The sequence below is a fragment of the Pyrgilauda ruficollis genome, unplaced genomic scaffold (assembly GCF_017590135.1).
Source record: "Pyrgilauda ruficollis isolate IOZ18807 unplaced genomic scaffold, ASM1759013v1 scaffold5, whole genome shotgun sequence".
Taxonomy (NCBI): Eukaryota; Metazoa; Chordata; class Aves; order Passeriformes; family Passeridae; genus Pyrgilauda; species Pyrgilauda ruficollis.
Genome location: NW_024526599.1, coordinates 1,276,620 through 1,297,074, shown reverse-complemented (window position 1 = coordinate 1,297,074; position 20,455 = coordinate 1,276,620). Strand labels below are relative to the sequence as shown.

General features: G+C 41.5%; 2 protein-coding genes across 3 annotated transcripts in view; one reads left to right on the top strand and one right to left on the bottom strand.

The window, feature by feature from the left end:
• Positions 1–1,933: 1,933 nt before the first annotated feature.
• CASP6 (caspase 6) lies at positions 1,934–11,821 on the top strand. 2 transcript variants are annotated; one of them, XM_041480116.1, is made up of 8 exons: positions 1,934–2,018; positions 3,650–3,691; positions 4,468–4,510; positions 6,213–6,359; positions 6,796–6,872; positions 7,314–7,489; positions 9,628–9,784; positions 10,393–11,821. In XM_041480116.1, the coding sequence occupies exons 1-8, from the start codon at positions 1,988–1,990 to the stop codon at positions 10,629–10,631; spliced, it is 912 nt and encodes a 303-aa protein (XP_041336050.1). In that variant the 5' UTR covers positions 1,934–1,987; the 3' UTR covers positions 10,632–11,821. The 2 variants fall into 2 exon arrangements, with proteins under 2 accessions (XP_041336050.1, XP_041336049.1); XM_041480115.1 differs by having other exon boundaries at positions 6,210–6,359.
• A 395-nt stretch (positions 11,822–12,216) lies between these two features.
• The window catches only part of MCUB (mitochondrial calcium uniporter dominant negative subunit beta), a 46,970-nt gene continuing 38,731 nt past the window's right edge, over positions 12,217–20,455 (bottom strand). The window contains exons 3-8 of the mRNA XM_041480114.1: positions 20,207–20,377; positions 16,769–16,873; positions 16,399–16,559; positions 15,494–15,697; positions 13,355–13,471; positions 12,217–12,415 (exon numbers count right to left, since the gene is read on the bottom strand). Coding sequence (XP_041336048.1) covers positions 12,338–12,415; positions 13,355–13,471; positions 15,494–15,697; positions 16,399–16,559; positions 16,769–16,873; positions 20,207–20,377 — 836 coding nt within the window. The 3' untranslated portion in view covers positions 12,217–12,337. The remainder of the gene's footprint in view (positions 12,416–13,354; positions 13,472–15,493; positions 15,698–16,398; positions 16,560–16,768; positions 16,874–20,206; positions 20,378–20,455) is intronic.

The window sequence follows — 20,455 nt, the reverse complement described above, 5'->3', positions numbered from 1 at the left end:
CCCTGCCAGAGAGGAGGCTGATGTACACAAGGATTTGGGAGCAGACACAGCCAGCTCAGCAGACCCCAGCTGACCCAAGGGATATCCCACACCATATGGAATCCTGCTGAACAATAAGACTGGGGGGAGTTGGCCAGGGAAGTCCACAGGAAGTCCTTGGGGACTCGCTGTGCATCGATCACTGGGCGGTGAGTCTGTGTGTCACTCATCTTGTGTATCCTTTTATTATTATTTTCTCCTCCCTTTCTGTCCTGTTAGACTGTCTTTACCTTTTTTCTGATTTTCTCCCTCATCCCACTGGGGGGAGTGAGTGAACAGCTCCATGCTAGATTAAAGCATAATAACACTATAGATAGCTGCTCATTTAACTCAATACTGCATATTTTTGTGTGGTCAGTAATACTGTACAGCAGTGTGTCCACAATCAAATTTCCTTCTTCAGACTGTAGTTCTGATCCATCCATAATACTTTTTCCAAAAAATACCCAGCTACAATCTGAAAGTGTTTCTAAACCTATGGGAACGTCTCACAATAAAACTCCCATGAATTACGATGAGCTGGAAATGCACACCAGCCCAGCGCTGCCTCGGGCTGCACACTGCGATCAAGTTACCCCTGACTCAACAGTGCTGAGCCTGCTCTGAGCCTCCAGCAAAACAGAGCAGAAAAAACCTCTGTCTTACAAGGATCTAAGCAAACTGTTGGGCTGAGGAACACGGCCGACAGAGTCCTGGATTTTGGTTCTGCAGCTGCAGAACTTCACACGGCAGTCTGGCTGCCTGTGGGTTCAGGGGCAGCTCTAGCAGGAGCTGTGAGAGCTGGGATCTGCAGTTGCCAAAAAATGAATCTGTTTGGTAGGAGTCTAAATGTTACCCAGTATAAGATGCAAACTTTGTGATAGTGTCATGTTTAATCATAACTAAAGATTGCACGAAGACAATTGAAACAAAGTTCTATCTTGATCCAGCTGCCTACTGGCAGTCTGAGGGTAACAAGTCTGAACAAGACAAAAACGAGCAAAGGCAATTAAAAATACCCCATGGCTCCTTTAATCAAAGGGAGACATCTTGTCTAAAATCTTTACCCATGCAAGAAGGCTGAGTGAAACCAGACTGGGTAAAAATGCCTATAATTCCACTCTAAATCTGTTTCCTTTTGTGCTTGTAGCAGCACTCTCTTAAGTGTACATTCATAACTGAGTTTATCTCCCCAGAAGTAGGCTGGAAAAAATATTCAGATCCCTCTAGGGTACAATCTGTAAAGCTCTTATACAGAAGAATGGGGTTTTGTCATTGGCTTTGGTTTAGAAACTTGTTTGTTATGCAATTAATCAGTGACCGGCAAGTGCCGCATAATTCCCGGCTGGGGAATACTCGTTAAGACACCAGGGCACTCTCGTCAATACCTTGCAAAGCAATTAATCAGTGACCGGCAAGTGCTGCATAATTCCCGGCTGGAGAATACTCGTTAAGACACCAGGGCACTCTCGTCAATACCTTGCAACTCGCCACACAATTCCGAAATCATCAGAGAACTGAAACGAGAACAGAGCGAAGCTGCAGAATGATCCACACATCCAAACTTCTCAAAGGTTGTGTGTGGGTGCCCGAAACGCACTTTGAGGAACAGGAGCCGTACAGGAAAGAAAACACTATGGGCCTGAAATGGGAATTTGAGTACAGTTTGGAAAAATTTAAACTAAGTGAATACGGGAGGCTCTCACCACACTTCAGGACGATGGTTTTGTACAAGCCGGCGCAGTTACTCGCCCACGGTCTCTCAAGTATGGCCCCAGGAAGCACACGGCGCACTTCAGCACCCAGCCTTGCGCTTCCCGGATCGTCCCTCGCCCTGTTCCTGGCGGAGGCGCCGCCGCGGAAACAAAGGGCGAGGGGGCGGGCCGAGCGGGGAAAGCACGGAAGGCGAGGAGAGGGGAAGGCTTGGCGGGGCTGCGTTTGTGTCGGTGTGCAGCCTCGGTGCACGGCGATGTCGGGCTCGGAGCGGCGGCCGCCGGCGGGTGCGTGTGCGGCGGGGACGCGGTGGGAAGGGCCGGGAAGGGCCGGGACGCGCCGCTGGTCGGGTTCCTGCCGGAGCCAGCGCGGAGCGGGAGCGGGATGGGGAATGTTTGCCCCCGGGAGGGGCCGGAGCCAGCGGGGCTGCCCGGCCGGAGCGCTGGGAGCGCTGCCCGGAGGGGAGCTCAGGGGGAGCGGGAGCTTTGCTTCTGTCCTTCTTTCTGTGAAAATTTAAAAAGTTTAAGAAAGGACAATAGGAGACAAGACCATAGAGTAAAGGCTGTTACGGCCGGGTGCATATTGGCCCTCAGGCAAGACTACACTTATCTTCAGGGATACCCCTTAAATCAGCCACTACATCTATTGCATCAGCCTGTTGTGTATTCATAAACAATTATGCATAGCAAACTTTTTCCCCAAACTAGTTTACGGATTCCAAGAACTGTTTAGTTTGGGTCTACCTTTTTAGAGAATGCGGATTCCTTGGGTGTAAACCATTTTAGTCCATTCTTAACACCTCCAGTTTTTGGGCCCTGGTCCACACTGTCTTCAGATGGTGAGTGCTGATAGTTGGCACATCTGCAGCAGGTGTCTTCTTCCTGTGTTCATCAGATGTTATCCCATCCAAGCAGGCATTTTAACACAAGCATACTTATATCAGCTATTTCACTAAGCTTAATTAAAAACAGAAATAAAAATTATAACTTTATAACGAAGTTACTTTAACATTACACATCTAAAACCCATTTAATATTTGCAAAAAGCCAATGTTATAATATGTATCTATAACATTTCCTTCCTTCTGGAGGAGGAGGGGAACGGGGAAGGTGCGAGGCAAAGGACGGCCAAGGAGGAAATGGATTTGCAATAAATCCAGGGCACGCCGCGCAGGGGAAAACCCCTCCGGCTCCCGGCACGGCCGCGGGACAGGGAAGCGGGGAAGGTCCCCGGCTGTAACTGGAGGGCAGGAGAAGTCAGGGCACAAAAACTTGAGTTGGCTTCCCGGAGATGCAGCTAGACTTAAAGGGACTTATTTTGTGTGCCGTTCGTTGTTTCTAAGTGCCTTGCCCTTTGGTGTTGATGGCAGAGCTGTTGAGATGGAAACGCATCCCGGGATAGTGAGATTCCAGTGTCCCCTAGCCCATACCTGATTTTTGATTGCTTTGAAGCAATCCATCTTCACAAAATTAAAGACAAGTAGTCCCGTTGGTCTCAACCAGATTTTAGAACAAGCTTGTTCCTGTGTAAGACAGAAAACTTTTCATAAATCGTAATTCAAATAGCATATTTGTGAATGAATCTGCAATATGAGAGCAACGATGAAAAACCAAAGACTAGGAAGTTACTAAACAGGATTAAATTAACAGGAAAACCATCTTTCCTAGTTTCCTGTCACCCAGGAATTCTAGTCCTCCTGTGTCTACATTTTCTGTCTTAAACTTCGATGACTATAAAATTTTATTATCTGTTTCAGGGGGAGTGGATCGCAAGAACTTTTGTCCTCTATCAATACATAGCTACATTAGTTTTGCAAAAAGCATTAATAACATTTGAAAAAGAGATGTGAAAAGCTAGTATTGTATGTGCAAAGTAGTTTGCAAAATACGTGTACATGTGACTCTTCTTATAATTGCAGGCCATGTCCAGCTGGATAGCAGACCTATATTACCCACCACAGGTACAGTGTCCTATACAGTTCTCATAATGTGGTAGTTAGTCTCTACCAGTAGTAGTAGTGATTTAATAGCCCACTGAGATGCTTAAGTAAGAGCAACAAGGATTTTAGCCTAACCATGTGCAAGTCTGTAGTTCTGCACACTGCCAAGATGTGCAGGTTCCTTGTTGTTCCCACATTGCTACTTTATGTCTATTCTGTATTCGAGGTACTTAAAGTCTGTAGAGTTCAGCAGAAGAAGAGGTTTCAATCTTGCATCTCCTCAGTTGTCAATAGCTGTTACACTGTCTACTGTGACTACTGACTACTGTGACTGTCTACTGTGTGCTGCATCCAACCCCAAAGAGCATGCTCAGCTTTGTATTAGCAGCATTACTGAAAGAAAAGAAACACCAATGTATTTTTAAGTTATGTAAAATTTTTGCTGTTGAGTTAGTCTCGTTTAAAAATACACCGAGCTAGTTAGTTATATAAAATCATAATCTCTGAATATGTTTATATAGGTACAGATACACAGACATATAGAACATATTCATGTCTTGACCACCTGAAATCCAGACTGCTGGAGTCAGAACTTCCAGAACAACCTCCAAAAGCTGTGGGTGCAGACAAACACTAATGAGTTTGCCTACTTACATGCCTACTTACCTGATGTGTGAATGAGCTTTTAATTCACATTAACAGCTAAACTTTAAGGCTGGATGCATAATTTCAAATTGGTTTTGTTTGTTTTTAATGAATGAGTTTGTGGCTAAATAACTTTTTGATTTCTCTAACAGATGGAAATGAGAACATCACAGAAGTAGATGCACTCAATATAAGGTAAAGTTCTGGTGGCAGTGACAGAGATGTCCCAAGAGACTGAGGTCAGTGCAGGGTTTTCTGATTTTTGTTAAGAATTGGATAGAATTATTTGATTCAACTCCACCCACTTACAAAACATGTTTGTAGTTTTAGCTACACCAGCTGCAGATGTGAAGGCATGTGGAAGGGACTAAGAGGAGTGTTCTCTTTTTATTGTAGGCAGTGTGCAAAGACCATCACAATCTAAGGAGCCACTGGACAGACTAAGTGTTAGGTTGTAGCACAGGAATGTATTCCTCTGGAAGGTGGGGAAATGGACCATGGAACAGTGATTCCATGAAAGCCCTGAAAACAGTAAACTACCTGCCTGATAACTTTGCTTCATCCACACAGCTGAGTAGAGAAAGAACTATTTAGGGAATCATCCTTCAATGGTCATTCACAGGATCCAGAGACCAAACTGTCCAAAATCCCCACTAGCCATGCACCTAGCCAAATCCTAAGGAAGAGAAATTGCCAAAATCTGAAAAAATTCTGGTACAGGTGAAATTGTTCATAATTGCAAGGCTAAAATTTATAATCTTTGCATTTTATCATGTTTGGTACTCAGAATGGGAAGAATGTGATAAAGCACCCAATCTCTTATTGGTTATCCAGCCAACATTGTTAAATCTCCCTGACTTGGAACAGTCACCCTAAATTCCTGTTCTCTGTCTGAATTCTTATGTATATGTTACAAAAATGTGTTTCATTAAGGGGATTCTCATAACAAAGTGGAGAAGCAGAGATAGTCTTCGGGTAACAATGGTAATTTTGCTGTGAAACAAAAACATTTGCCGATGAAACTCTGATCTTCAACATCTGCAGGCAAATATTATAAGCAACTTTCTCCTGTAATTGCACCAAACCTGAATATTCCACAGCATGAAAGAAGGTATTAACATGGCAAAAATGGCAGCTCTGACCAGAGCCAGTCCTAGGGTAGCATAACCTGGACTATCATTCCGTGTACCTCGAACTCTGGACCTGTCTATTGCCAGCGCTGTTGCCAGAAACGTTTCAGTTTCTGTTTTCTGCACCAATAACTACAAAAGCAGAAAGACTGTCTGCTTGTCTTTCTAATTACAGCCATGTCAACACTTAGGGTCTTTTGGGTCCACAGCCAAGTCCAGAGTATGCTGTCACACATCCTATGCTGTGTTTTGCTCATAAACCAATACAATTGCAGAATGCTACTCCCAAACACACAGGTATTCTATGTGTTTGCTGCCAAGATAAAGTCCTCTGCTTAGAAGCTGGGTTGGTCATTTATTCCTTAAGACCTCTGTCCTTCAACTTCAGGATTTTGTGGGCTGGTTGCTAAAAACTTAGATGAACTTGTCAACTTAAAACTTGTCAAATTAAATTGTCATAGCTTTCATTTCATTAGGGTAAGTAACAACCACTTGTTCTCCTTTTGCAAGATACACTACACTTAGCACCTCATCCCCAGTTTATAGTCTATTGATTACAATGCAGCACTTGATTTACTTAGAAAAACTTGAAACAAATCACAGACAACTACAATTCCAAGTAAGTACTTGTGTACTATCCAATTATGTTAATATTTAGCTAAACACATAACATGGAGAATTGGAGCCATGTCTGAAATGCACCATTATGTGCCTTAACTAATGAAACAGGCTCAATCACCAAGCATGTTTTCCCTCTGTGGCAGCAGACAATCACTTGATCCTGCAGTGGAGTACAAAATGAACCATCAAAGAAGAGGACTTGCATTGATCTTCAATCACGAGCACTTTTTTTGGCGTTTAAAGCTGAACGACAGACGTGGGACTATGGCAGACAGAAACAATCTGCAACGCAGGTAAGAAACTTGGTTGCTCTACTAACCCTTAAAAAAATCCGAACTTTAGAAATCGTGGGCAAATTAAGGAGTTACCAAAATCTTGTGTTTAAGTAGAGACCAGAAGGTTTTGCAGACATAGCAACTATGCAACTTGAGTGAAGAAAGCCATAATTAAAAAGCTTCAAGGCACATTTTTTTTAGGTCACAGAAACTGCTGGCACAAGTCCTGTCAGTTCAGTGAGTCTAGAGCTTTCTTTGGACAAACTCTTTGAAGTAACTTTAGGTGGTAGACCTGTACTTGACAACAGTTTGAATTCAAATTCACTTCAGTAGTTTTCTTCATAAATAATGCACAAGAACATTAATTCCCCCACAGGGAAAGAAACTCAGTTGGTAGCAATTGATATATAATTTGAGCAAAATTTTTACTAACACTGATCTGTTCTAACAACAGTTTGACAGACCTTGGGTTTGAAGTCAGACTTTTTGAAGACCTGAAAGTAGAAGATGTGCAGCAGAGAATTTATGAAGGTAAGAGACTGTGTATTGGTTATATCTATTGCAGCAGAATTCCCAGATACCTTTTCTTCCAACCTCTCCATTCATCTTACTTAAAATAAATTTTTGTGCACAAGCAATTTAACATTAGAAGTACTTAAATGTGAGACTGAAAATTATTTTACTGCAATGTAAGTGAAGCTTCAGTGGAGAGAACTAGTTAAGTCTCTAAAAGCTGAAAGATGGTACATGCAGCTGGGAGAATTACATTCTTCTTTTTATGGTTAGGGCCCCTTCAGCCAGGTTGAATCAATGCACCTAGAAATCCCTACAATATGGCTTTTCCTGAAAATAGCATCCATTTGAAAAAGGACTGGGATTTGAGGATATGATACAAATGTACAATGTTTTTTAGACCTGAATATGACCTGGATATAACTGTTTTCTCATTTAAACACCACTCGACTATTTCAGCCTCTAAGGAGGACCACAGCAATGCTGACTGCTTTGTGTGTGTGTTCCTGAGCCACGGCGAGGATGGTCACATTTATGCATATGATGACAAAATCAAAATTCAGACAATCACAGACATGTTCAGAGGAGACAAGTGCCAGAGTTTGGTAGGAAAACCAAAGATATTTATCATTCAGGTAAGATGTCTGTTTCTGAATTCAGTGAAGTTAACACTGACTTGTGTCTTCCTGCAATACAGATGTCAGTTTTCCCGATGCAGTCTTTCCACAAGGCATTTAAGACTAGGATTCTTCTCTTTTTATTAGAAACCCTATTGTATACTACTGTTAATATTATTATTACAGCTGTATTTAATAAGTAATTTTACAAAAAGAAACACAAATTAAACCCATGTCAGATAGACTGTCAGTGTGTATTTAATAGCAGAGAAGGAAGTACCAGGGTTTTTTGCAGCCTCAGCTCAGTTCCTATGAGTCACACTTCACAGCCCAAGGCTAAGCTGATAAGCTATCTAACCGTTTTATCTTCATTGCTTCCTTCCAGGCAAGTCCTTTTACGTGATCCTCAGTGAAGCTGGGTTTTGCGTTTGGGTTTTTTGACTGCTTTTTTTTTTTTGTGGGACTTTTTGGTTGGTTGATTTTTGTGGTGGTAGTGATTTTCATTTGTTGTTGGTTGGCTTTTGGTTTTTTTGTCTATGACTTATACTTGGCATCTCTGTAGAATCCAAAGAATCAAATTAAGGTTTTATTGTCTCAGGAATACTGTTTCTGCTCAGTGGTCAGATAAAAACCATATATAACCTCCTGTTGCTTTCCTTGGTTCACAGGAGAATGAAAGTTGGGACCTCAGGAGGTCGCTGGTCCAGCCCCCCTGTTCAAAGCAGAGTTACGGGGTCAAACCAGGTCACGCAGGGCTTTATCCCATCTTTATCCAGATTACAATGAGGAAACATATATGAGCCTGGCCTTCAGCAGATTGTAATTGTAGTAGTTCACAGAGTAATTCTAAGTATTACCCTTTTTTCCCAAATGCAAACTTCCTTATAAGGGTGCAGGGTTGCTGCAAGAAGCAGCATGTTAATTCACCTTTCATTAGGACTCATTCAGATTTCTTTTTTTTTCAACCTGGTGCCAAAGATGGGAAAAATACTTTCATATTTCAATTTTAAGTTCTAAGTAATACTTGGAAACATTTATAATATATACTCATCAAAAAGCTAATTAACTTAGCTCATCAGCTGAGTTCTTTTCCAGCACAACTGGCATAGCAATTACCTCTGAAAATCAGAACATCAAGATGAAACTTTACCACTGTAAAGAAGATTCTTTGTGGGTTTTTTTTAGTGGTAGTTCTGAAGTAATGCTCCTTTTTATCTTTTGAGTGTGTTCTCACCTTGTTATCCTCCATGGAATGTTTTTGCACCACTGACAATAGTGGGATCACTACTGACTTCTCACAAAAAACCTTTCCTCCTTCCCTCAACAAACACACTTGAGACTGCACTAAGAGCAGGAGTGTAACAGCATGTAATGATGGCTGTGCTTCAGAGCAGTAATTCAGCACTGCCTTGACAGCAAGGGAGGCAGTTCTTCCTCTCTACTCAGCAGTGGTGATGCTGCCTCTGAAGTATTGTGTCCAGTCTTGAGTTCCCCAGTTCAACAAAAATGCAGACTTACTGGAGTGAGTCCTGCAAAGGGCCACAGAGATGATTAAGGGACGCTGGGGCATGTTTGATGTGAGGAGAGGCTGAGAGAGCTGGACTGTTCAGCTTGGAGGAGATGGCTCAGGGGAATCTTACCAATGTTCTGAACATCTGGTGGGAGGGAGTAAGAGGGAGACAGGCTCTTTTCGGTGGTACCCAAGTGACAGGTTAAGAGACAACTGGAACAAATTAAAACACATAAAATTTCATCTCAACACAAGAAAACATTTTTTTTACTGTGAGGTTCTAACACTGGAAGAGGTCACCCATACTGACTGTGGAGTCTCCACCTATGAAGGTCCTCAAAAGCTGACAGGACATAGTCCTGGACAGCATGCTGTAGCTAACACTGCTTGAGTCAGGAGGTTGGACTAGATGATCTCAACAGATCCCTTCCAGTCTTAGTGATTCTGGGATCATCTTTGAGCTTTCAGTGGTCTTTGTCCCAACATTTTAAGGGACAGAGAAATAAATGTGTCTTTCTGAAGGCAGAGCCATGGTAATGTGGCACACCTGGCTGAACAGAAGTGCCTCTGGTTAGTGTCAGAATTATCATATTAACAGTGAGCTCCTCGGCAGGGGTGCAAACATAACAACACTTCTCACCAACAGGCCTGTCGAGGTGATAAACATGATGATGCAGTCATTGCTCACGATGCAACAGACAACAGCAGTGAATCCCCTGTCAATGAGACTGAAGTGGATGCAGCTGGTGTCTACACTCTGCCTGCTGGTGCAGACTTTATCATGTGCTACTCTGTGGCGGAAGGTGAGTTCTGGTATTTTACATCCAGCGTCTGTCACTTCACTGTAACAGACCTGAACATGTCTTCATTTTGCAGTCCAAAAAATGAGAACAGTTCCATGTAAATCTGATTTACATGTCTGATAAGTAGCAACTTGTCTGGGAAAGAATGTTACGTGCTAAAGAAGAAGTGGAAGTAAATTATCAAGGTGCACTAGATTTGCCAAACAAAAACATTGTCATCAATCTTGCAGCTGAGCTGCCTCCTGACAGCCAACATCCATCTCTTTTCCAGGATTCTGCTGGCTTATAAATTTCCCTGCACTACATGGCTGTTCTCTCCAGTCCCACCATGTATGTTGTCCTCAATCCCATCTGCTCTCTTATGAAGTAGAGATGCAGTCCTGTAAGCTACCAATCCCTGAATCATGTTCCTCTTAGCTGAGCACCACAAGTGGTACCAAAGCCATTTCCCATCTACAATTTGCAGTGCAATTGGCAAAGTAAGGTTTACACCCATTAGTAATTCATTACAGATGGTAGCTAGCAAACAGTGACTCCCATAAATATTTTTCCAAGAGGTTACCACTACTTACATTTGGATGTAATTTTATGCCTTTTTTCTACTCTAGGCTACTATTCTCATCGTGAAACTCTGAATGGCTCGTGGTACATCCAAGATTTGTGTGAGACCCTTAGGAAGCATGGATCTTCCTTGGAGTTCACAGAACTTCTTACTGTTGTTAACAGGAAAGTATCGTATCGCAGAGTACATATGTGCAAAGACATTAATGCTATAGGGAAAAAACAAATTCCTTGTTTTGCCTCAATGTTAACTAAAAAATTGTATTTTCATCCAAAATCTAAGTAGATTATTTAGCAGAGCTAAATTACTCTTTACCACTACTATTACCTGCTGCAGAGCAAAGAATACCATTTTAGTTGAGGAGACATAATATTCTGCAAGACTGTCTGCAACATCACTGGGATCAAACGTTACAGTTTGTATATCTAATAGTTTCTAAAATCTTGAAGCAGTTTTAAAGTTAGAATTACACCAGGGAATTCATCTCAGGGAATATGGGAGAAGTTGACTGGTGCCAAAGTCTTAGAAGGTGCTCAGGTTTTATGGAAACTGATGCTCCAGACTACTTTTTTCTTAAAAGCTTCTTGCTTGATTGCCATCTAACTATGGCACATTTTACTATTTCCAAAACATTTCTCATATTCTATTAGATTAACTTGTCTTGCTCCTAGAGCACAGTTTACAGGAAATATGGTCTGTAAGACATCTTTCTAAATTTGCAGACAGCAGAATCCACAACTTTTGTTGCTTTTTTGGGCTTTTTAGACATTTTTAATTTTCTTGCAACACTAAAAAGGAACTTAATTCCTTGAATACAACTATAGCATTAATACAGGATTAATCAAATAGGGTTGATTAATAAAGGGTTTCCTTTTACTTGAATATAATTGATGCTTGGGGTACAATTACAGTTTGCTGGTGCTTTGCATCCTCAGGAGATAAACAGCAGTAATGAGACAAGACCATGTACAGTTTGCTCAGGGTGAGCTTGCCTTGTCTGTATCTCTAAAGCTAAAGCTGCTGGACATCTCTAGGCAGCTCTACAAAATATAACATACGCAAACCTTCATGCTTCAGGCCTTTGAGTTGCATCAGGCCTCCTCTTGGCCATGGAGAAGATCAGCCATACCTCTGGCATTGGGTACACAAAAGTGATGGTGCATGGTCACCACAGCATTGTTACTGCTGCAGCAATTGTGGTGCTGACTTGAACCAGATAATATATTTTTTTTAGCATTATTAATTGTTCCTCTGGGGGTAAACAGAGAACTCAAACTGAGCAAAGTGTCTTAATCCACTTTCCTGGGAAAAAAATAATTGGTTTACTGGTTCTGCCTTAGTTAAGTCTTTCTGTGTACAATGTTCTGATAGATGCTGTATCTTACTACACCTTCTTTTAAACAGGTGTATAATCATGTATGCTTGAATGTTTTGATAAATTCTTTTAATAAAATGCAACAGTGAAACATAAATGATTTTATAGCAAGTTTGAGATACCTTACTTTTCCAGCACTATTTACTAAGAAAGCTTAACTGTCACGCTAATCTAAACTTCACCTATGGTGTCACAAAGAGTCAATGCATAGACCAGGGAAAAGGAAACTGTAATATCAGGAAAAGAATCTTTAATACTTCATGCAGAAATTATTATCCTATGACTACTGTTATGTTATAGTAAATGGTACTAAAAAGGCTGTCTTTGTTCTGTCATTTTACCAGCAGTAAGAATTACCAGCCTCCATTGTACTAGTGAGATTTGACAAATATTTAGAAGAACTTTGCTTTAGCAGTTTCTTCATAGAAGAAAGAAAAAAAACCCCAAACAAACCCAAACCAATGTAACCAAAGTAACATCAAGCAAGCAAATAATTTTTAAAGCTATTTATTGCAACTTTTAAAACTTCAGTGGTCAAAAATACCCAGGTGTTATGGAGTAACTAAATGTTCATATCAGCTTTGAAAGGGCATCTCCGAAATACACAAAACCAAAGTCAGTCCTTGTCGTTGATTTCCTGGATGGGAAGCCTCAGGTGCAGAGGTTGGCGCAGACGCCTTAGAGATTCTTCTGCCTGCCAATGACAGAGAGAGGGAGAGTTCATTCTTCTGCAGCCTCTGTTTTCTCCTCTTTCACACATGCACTGTCTTTCTTTTCTCAGAAGGCACTGGTCTTAGGCAAGGAACCACACCAATGACAGACCTGCTCAACTCATGCAATCTCCAGAGAGAACATGAACACTGCACATCAACCCACTCACCCACACCTCAAAGGATTATTTTCCTGAAATGACACTTTAAAAATCCATACCCCCAGGCCACTGAAAAAGCATCAAACTCTAACATTACATCAATTATGGCACATGAAATTACACCCTGAACTACGGGGTTTGAGCTAAAATTAGAGGTAGTTTCCATTTTGTTTTATGAGACATTGAACACAGGGCTGACAAGATGGGATGGAGGAGTGACAACTGAGGAGTGAGAGATCTGCTACAGCTATTTCATAAAGGCCACCAAATTTCTCCTAGGTGTACATACCACCTTTTCCATCCAGTCACACATAGTCTGTAAATCTAAGTCTTTTACAAATGGAATAAGGCTATGATGTTAAATGCTGAACACCTTGCATGGCAATCTCCTTCCAAGGAAGGGAGGAGATTGGTTTAGCACAACAGTGCAGCAAACATACTGTGCCCAAAATAAATGCAGTTATTGTATCAAATGGCCAAAAATGCAACATTAATTAGAGTATGCAAAAAACAGATGTCATGCTGATGAACTGACTTGTTTTAAATTAAATTCATGGAGGTCTCCCCTTCTGATGACCTACAGAAGTAGTTTATACATCAAAGGCAAACATTGTATGATTATCTGAACAGCCGAAACTGGCCGATAAGCAATGCAGAGTTTTGATAGCAAGCCTCAAAGGTCAATTTTCTGTTAGCTGAGAGTTTACCGGAAATGTCTTAAGCCAAAAGCTGCATCATTATTGCAGGACTGCACTTAAATACCTCTGCTAGGTCGTCTTTGAGCTTGTTGTATCGTTCCACATTAAAACGCTGCTTTTTGGATTTGCGGTAGAAGTAGTGGAGGAACTGCCTGTCCTTAGCGTGAGGATAAATGTAGTCCTGGGGAAGGAAGGAGGACATGGATTTGTGGTTAGCAGGGAAACTGAGTAGAGGTCAGCAGATTGGAAACTCAGCCTATTTCAGGAAGACTTACCTTGTCCAGCACCTATGTGTGTTTTGTAAAGAGGCTACCTATGAAATTCTGCTCTTATGGGGGCCATAAGGAGCTTTTTAAACATGTAGTAGGAGTGATTTCTATCATGCCTGAAGGGGTTTTCAGTTATAATAAAGACACAGTGTGATCTTGACTGGAGCCACCTCAGTCGATGGAATCTACTTCCAAGGAGTCAGAGAAAATGCAGGAACTACTTCTTGAGGACTTATTTGAAAGTCTTAAGCAATGGCACAGGTAGCTGTTCAAAAAAGCCAAGCAGTAATCTCTTTATCTACTCACAAGAAGTAGGAATGGCTTAGCCCCTCTTAAAAACCAGTCAGAAGGAGTAAAACCCACATTCTGAGCCAGCTCTTTATAAAAACAGATACGTCTCCCCTTTCCACTGAAGGAATCTAATTTCTCCCACACTGTCCATTGGTATAATGGAAGAAAGTACAGTTACTCTTCCACATACTTCCACAACAAAAAGAGTTTTGCATCACAGAAAGTTCAACATCAAGATGTCCACTTTGAGAGTAAAGAACAGAGCTAAAACATGAAAAAGAAACATTTCTCAAAGTCTTAAGAGGATTTCAAAACAAGTCTGCATTGTGAAGCTAAGTTAAGATCTGAGCAAACCTTTTGCTTCTACACAATGCCTGCCTCATTTCAGCTGTCCTAGATTTACCATTCATTCTAAATCATGGAAAAGCAGTCAAATTATGAAGAGTGGAGCAATAATATTTCTTCAGGCATTAAATATATTTCAGTATATTTCAGTAATGCAACTGCCAGAGTTCCAAACAGTTTGGTACCCTGCACTGTACATACACAAACTCCAGCAAATAAAAACTACTGTTGGGGTGATTTGCTGATGTAAGGCAGCATTCACAAACTGGCACAGCACTACCAGTTGTTCTTCCATTACTGCAGTGAGCAAGGTGCCATTTGTATGTAAAGTGATCCACAAACATTTTAAAGGAGAAACTTCTTTCCTCACCTTTCATTCCCTAGGTTATGAAATCCTGCCAACAGTAGTTATGTTCAGTAGCTGGCCTGCAGTTCATGTGCAGCAGTACCTGCTTGATTCTGCATGATGTAGTGTTTGTACCCAGCTGCATTAGGCATCAAACAAGTCCTTGTCTGATGGCAAGGCCACTTACTGAATTCTGTTTTCATCAGAGCTCAAACATTGTGATTCACAGACTCAGTTTTGCTCCTTTTCAATATTCCATACATTTAGAAGACAAGGACTCACTCACCTGCTTGGTAAGAACGAAGTAGGCGTAGAAAGCCATGGCGCTCCCGTAGGTGATGAAGTACGTGACTGGCTCCATGATGTCCCACGAGTAGACCCACCACGTGAGCCATGCCAGCGCTCCCCCCTGAGTTGACATCAGGGCTAGGCCAACCCATAAAAGCCTGGAGGTTTTTGCATCTGCACTGTCCATGATTCTGGTTTTCATCTGAAGAAAAGACATGCAGAAACCTGTTCAAATAAACATGAGTGCTCCTCTGATGAACAGCTCCTCAACTATGCTTTCTCGCCCTGGGCTAGATCCTTTCTCCGTATCTCTTACCAACACCTCTTACTGACTAACCCTGCTGAGGAAATAAAAACACTGAAGTCCAAGGGCAACCAGATCTTCTTGCCATTGTGCACCACAAATTCCTGCTATTAATCTCCCCTTTGCTCTACTAGGGACCTATGTCTGTTTGATTTCCATTTACCATTCAAGGCAGTGCTGGGTAACACTGAGGCTGGCCCTCATAAAGCAGGAGCCCTGTTGTCCACTACCCTAAGCCATGGATGGCAACCCTACTACTGTGGTGTTTTGCTGTCATGGGTATTCAGAACTCATAAAGCAACATGTGACTTTCAATGACATTTCAACAAATGGCCATTTAGAAGACAAGGACTCACTCACCTGCTTGGTAAGAACGAAGTAGGCGTAGAAAGCCATGGCGCTCCCGTAGGTGATGAAGTACGTGACTGGCTCCATGATGTCCCACGAGTAGACCCACCACGTGAGCCATGCCAGCGCTCCCCCCTGAGTTGACATCAGGGCTAGGCCAACCCATAAAAGCCTGGAGGTTTTTGCATCTGCACTGTCCATGATTCTGGTTTTCATCTGAAGAAAAGACATGCAGAAACCTGTTCAAATAAACATGAGTGCTCCTCTGATGAACAGCTCCTCAACTATGCTTTCTCGCCCTGGGCTAGATCCTTTCTCCGTATCTCTTAAGAGGTTAGTCACCTCTTACTGACTAACCCTGCTGAGGAAATAAAAACACTGAAGTCCAAGGGCAACCAGATCTTCTTGCCATTGTGCACCACAAATTCCTGCTATTAATCTCCCCTTTGCTCTACTAGGGACCTATGTCTGTTTGATTTCCATTTACCATTCAAGGCAGTGCTGGGTAACACTGAGGCTGGCCCTCATAAAGCAGGAGCCCTGTTGTCCACTACCCTAAGCCATGGATGGCAACCCTACTACTGTGGTGTTTTGCTGTCATGGGTATTCAGAACTCATAAAGCAACATGTGACTTTCAATGACATTTCAACAAATGGCCTTTCAATCTCAGTACTAGCTATGTTCATGACAGCTTTCTCCAGGTATTGTGGTTTCTACCCCATTAAGGTGCACAACAGGAAGAAAAATAACTGAATTGAAAATAATTTGCATTCTACCTGAGTTGACCTCGTTTACATAACAAACATAACAAACACAACAGACACACCCTAGCCATTCATCTTCTTCTGTCACAGGACTTACTTCTGATGAAAGGAAAAGCTTCTGAGTTTTAAAAAAAGTAACCCCACTTTCCAACCTGTTCAAGAGGAAGCAGCTCTCCTTTCAGATGGTCCAATTTCTGTAGCAATTCTCTCTCTTTCCTGATCTGATGATCTTCTAAATGTAGAGCCACAAACAGTCTGTGAACCAAGGATTTGATATCTTCCATTTCAGTAGCATGCTCACTGCTCAGCTTATCTGAAAAGAATATGTTTGTCATATATACCATTTCAAGAATACACCCTTCTTCATTCTCTCCCCTCCTCCAACCCCAAAGGCAGGACTACCTGAAGCTAAAAAGACAAAGCCAAAGAGAAACACCTTTCTCCCAGGTCCCAGTTTTCTGAGACTCCCCATGCCTTTCACTAAATGAAGTGAGATGATCAGTTATTAAGGATTGCTCTTACCTTTTACAGGTGGTGACACACTGTACTCTGTGTTGTTGATAACAAGCTTAAAGTCATTCATCAATAAGATCTCCATTAAGGTTGCATCAGAGACCTTGGTACCATCTGCAGAAGAAAGATTTCAGTTCTAGTTCACTTATCATGAGGAGATTTAACCATTAGCAGATAACCCTGTAGAAAACTGCTGGGGTTCTTCACTAATAATGTTTGGAAGCAACTCGAGTTTTAGAGCTGGCAGATAATACTAAACAATCATGAGGAACACAGGGTGCAATTCTTGGGGCTGTCCTGTGCAGGGAAAGGAGTTGAACTTTGATCCCCTGGAAAACCCTTTTCTCCTTTTCTATTTTTTTTTTTTTTTTTTTTTTATGCATATTGACATGAATGATACCCCACAAATTTTACATGCAACTTTACAGCTCCTACCAAAAAGGAACTCTGGATTAATCAGCAGGAACATGTAACAGTGGCTGCCAGGAGCACACTGGGGTTCAGATGGCCCAAGAGCCCCCAGAGCCACACACCACAGCTGCTGGACACATCGCTGTGGAACAAGGGTCTGAAAAGCCATGGAGCAGCTGCCCCACAGTGGCTGTTAGAGATGATTCTCATTTTCTGTGCACAAAAAGGGCACCTTCCCCTTGCCAAAGGCTAGGCAGCTTTACTCCCAAGATGAATAACCAAACAGGCTACAAAATACCAAGAGTTTTGGATGCAGATATTTGTCACAGTGCTACTGCCTCAGCTCCTCCACCTGTCTTCACACATCCACTACAGAAAGGCTCCACAGACAACGCCCCATCTGCAATTACTTGTTCACCAGAGCCCTGTCCTCAGCCCCCATCTGATGAGGCTTAGACTGCTGAACTCTGCAGGCAAACGCCCCAGCTGGCTTGCCTGCCCACTCTGTGTGAGTAGCAAAGCAAACACAGAAGCCAATCACCTTCAATCCAAAATTGTAATGTGCCTATCCACTCCTTCCTTTTTTCTTTTCCACTGTAATAAAACATCAAGGCTCATTTGCATGTACATTATTAAGGTGACATTTATAACTCTTTCTGTAACATTTAAGGGAAAAATGCTTTTCAAAAGAAGTGCCAGACAGGCTCTTTGTTCTAGATGTTCTGAGTACACCACTGATTTATTAACCTGTGCAACCTTATATTAACTGAAAAGAAGTTTTGAGGAAAAGGAGGTATTTTATTTTAGAAAATTCCTCACAGGCTTTAAGCAAAGGCTACTTTATAGCCTTCTGTACCTAAACACAAGTGTTCCAATGTGGACAAAGAGTCATTTTTTGTCTACAAAAGGTTTGCAGAATGAAAATCAAATCCACAGATAATGAAAGTGAGTCATCACACACAGCACTGATGACTTTAGTTAAGGTTAGGTTCCATTTAATGGTTAAATGACATAGAAGTGTGTCTACACTAAATCAAGCCTTCACAATTTTTCCTTAATAATTGACGTTTAAGTTCAACTCTCAGTACTTGACCAATAGTTTCTCTTTACAGTATCAGTTTCCTAATGAATTAAACATCTCAGCTGTTCTATAACATTACAATTGCCCGGCACTTGACAAATACAGAGCAGAGAACTATTCTGAGTCAGTGTTTTAATCTAAGTATTCCCAAATCAGAGGGGATGGGGGCGTGTTTAAACAGATCAGACAAGTTGAAAACAATTAATTCATCTCCACTTTGCAATCTGTTTCTTGTCCATGCCAAAAATGCCAGACTTGTAGGTTCTTACAGGAACTACCTCATGCTTCACAAGTAACCCATATTTGCACTGAAGCAGGAATAGTTAGTTTTTGCTGACATAGCAGAGAGAAAAGCAATCCAGCAGTGAATCCCACACACTCCTGTCCTGGATGTCTGCACAACAGCCGTACCCAAAGGTTAACTGCTGCCAGCACAAGTTCTGCCCCACCCCACTAAGAAATCCTTTGTAGGGAAAAAATTCTGTGTTAAGGGGAAGGCCAGCTGCTCACGACCATTTCTTACAGTGGCTTCTGAAGATAGAGAGCCTTTTAGGAAATTATCTTCAAGAGAATTTTCTGGTTTTGCTCCCTAGCAGACACTGTCAAAACAAAGCAAAACAAGACCAAAAAAAAACCCAACATCAAAGCTCTCATGTACACAAAGCTCCTGAAGTTCATGTTCACACTGGGATCCACACAGATCACATCTCCATTGCTCCAGAGGATATAAACAAATTGCTCTGTGGGGTATTTTCCTGTTTTACTAAACGTGCCCACAAAGGTCTGTGGCTTCCTGAATTTCTGCGAACATCAATCTATTTTCAGTTTCTTTAAAAGGCCCTGCAGCCCTCAGTAAGTATCAACCAGAAATAAAAGAATGTTATGAATCCACCCAGCTATGAAACTGGACCAGCTTTCATTAGCACCATCTTGTCTTCTGTTTATGTGTTAGCTGCTGTTAAATAAATCTTTCCATAGGTATGTAGGTATCCTTATTTTCCTTTCTTTGTAGGAGTGTGAGTGGGGAAGGGGAAAAATAGATGCTTTTAATTAGCCAAATTCAAGTACCTATTCTACCAGATTCAGACAAAAAAACCTACATCCCAAGTCTAGTTTTAAGACTGAACCCTCCTCTAGTACCAGGGCAGGGGTTGCAAGAACACTGCCAAAATAAAGACCAAGTTTTCCTGGAGGTAAAATGGAGAATAAGGTTAATTCAATATTAGTTTTATCAATGGGCAAACCAAAGAGACAAAATAGAAGAGAACAAAATAGAAGAGTAGTGAGCAAAGCTTGAGAAAATTATCTGAAAACTTGGGACAATGGGATAAACAGGATATTGCAAGGAGGAAAGGCCACACCAATGCTAGAATACCAGTTACTCTTTGACCCTAGCAGTTTCCTTTCAACCCAAGGAGCCTGAAATATTGTACTCCAGCTGATAAATAAAATCTCTTCAATGTCTTAGAAAGCTATCCTTTACTACTGCACACATGCTGGTTGCTTAGCTCTTGAGTTTTTCATACACAAGTTTGTATTGTAGTAAGGCAAATAGATTCTTTTAGCTCTTGGTAACACTGAAGAACTGGCAGGCATCACATTCAATAGTCCCTATTCAATAGGTTGTCTTTTAAGAATGATCATGGAGGACACTGAAAGAAAGAGACATCAAGGAAATCAGGAGGCACTTAAAGACAGCATTACAAGGAGAAACTAACTGAAAAAGGTAACAGAGGACACTACTGGGATAAAAGGAGAGTTCCAGTAATAGATCCAATCCTGTATTTTTAATCAGCCTTTTCAAGAGGTCTCAGTTATTGACTCTGAAACAACAATAAACCCTAGAAGCATTCAAGAGGTACTGACGGAGGACTGAACTTATGCCCCAGAAGAGAAGTACAGTCCATTTGAAAAGGAGTGCATTTATTTCAGGGAATAACAGAAATACAAGATACCTGTTGCAAAGACTTCAGCTCTCTCTATTCCTTTATCTTCTCTTTGCACATCCTGCAGGAATGCTCCTACAGTGGTCACTACTGGCTTGACAGTGAACTGACAGCGTTCACTTCTTGTGGGCAACATAAGAGTTATCACAGGAAGACCATGTCTGTAATTAATAGTTACTTCTGAGGGGGTAAAAAGAAGAAAACTAAGTGAAAAAGTTGCATTGTAGTTTGTAGATTAATGCAAAGCTGCTTTTAAAA

Excerpts from the sequence above, each read along its gene's own strand:
- CASP6 (XM_041480115.1), top strand. The coding sequence starts at position 1,988 with ATGTCGGGCTCGGAGCGGCGGCCGCCGGCGG. Across the intron at positions 6,360-6,795 it reads AGAAACAATCTGCAACGCAG|TTTGACAGACCTTGGGTTTG; the intron begins GTAAGAAACTTG and ends TTCTAACAACAG. Across the intron at positions 6,873-7,313 it reads GCAGCAGAGAATTTATGAAG|CCTCTAAGGAGGACCACAGC; the intron begins GTAAGAGACTGT and ends CGACTATTTCAG.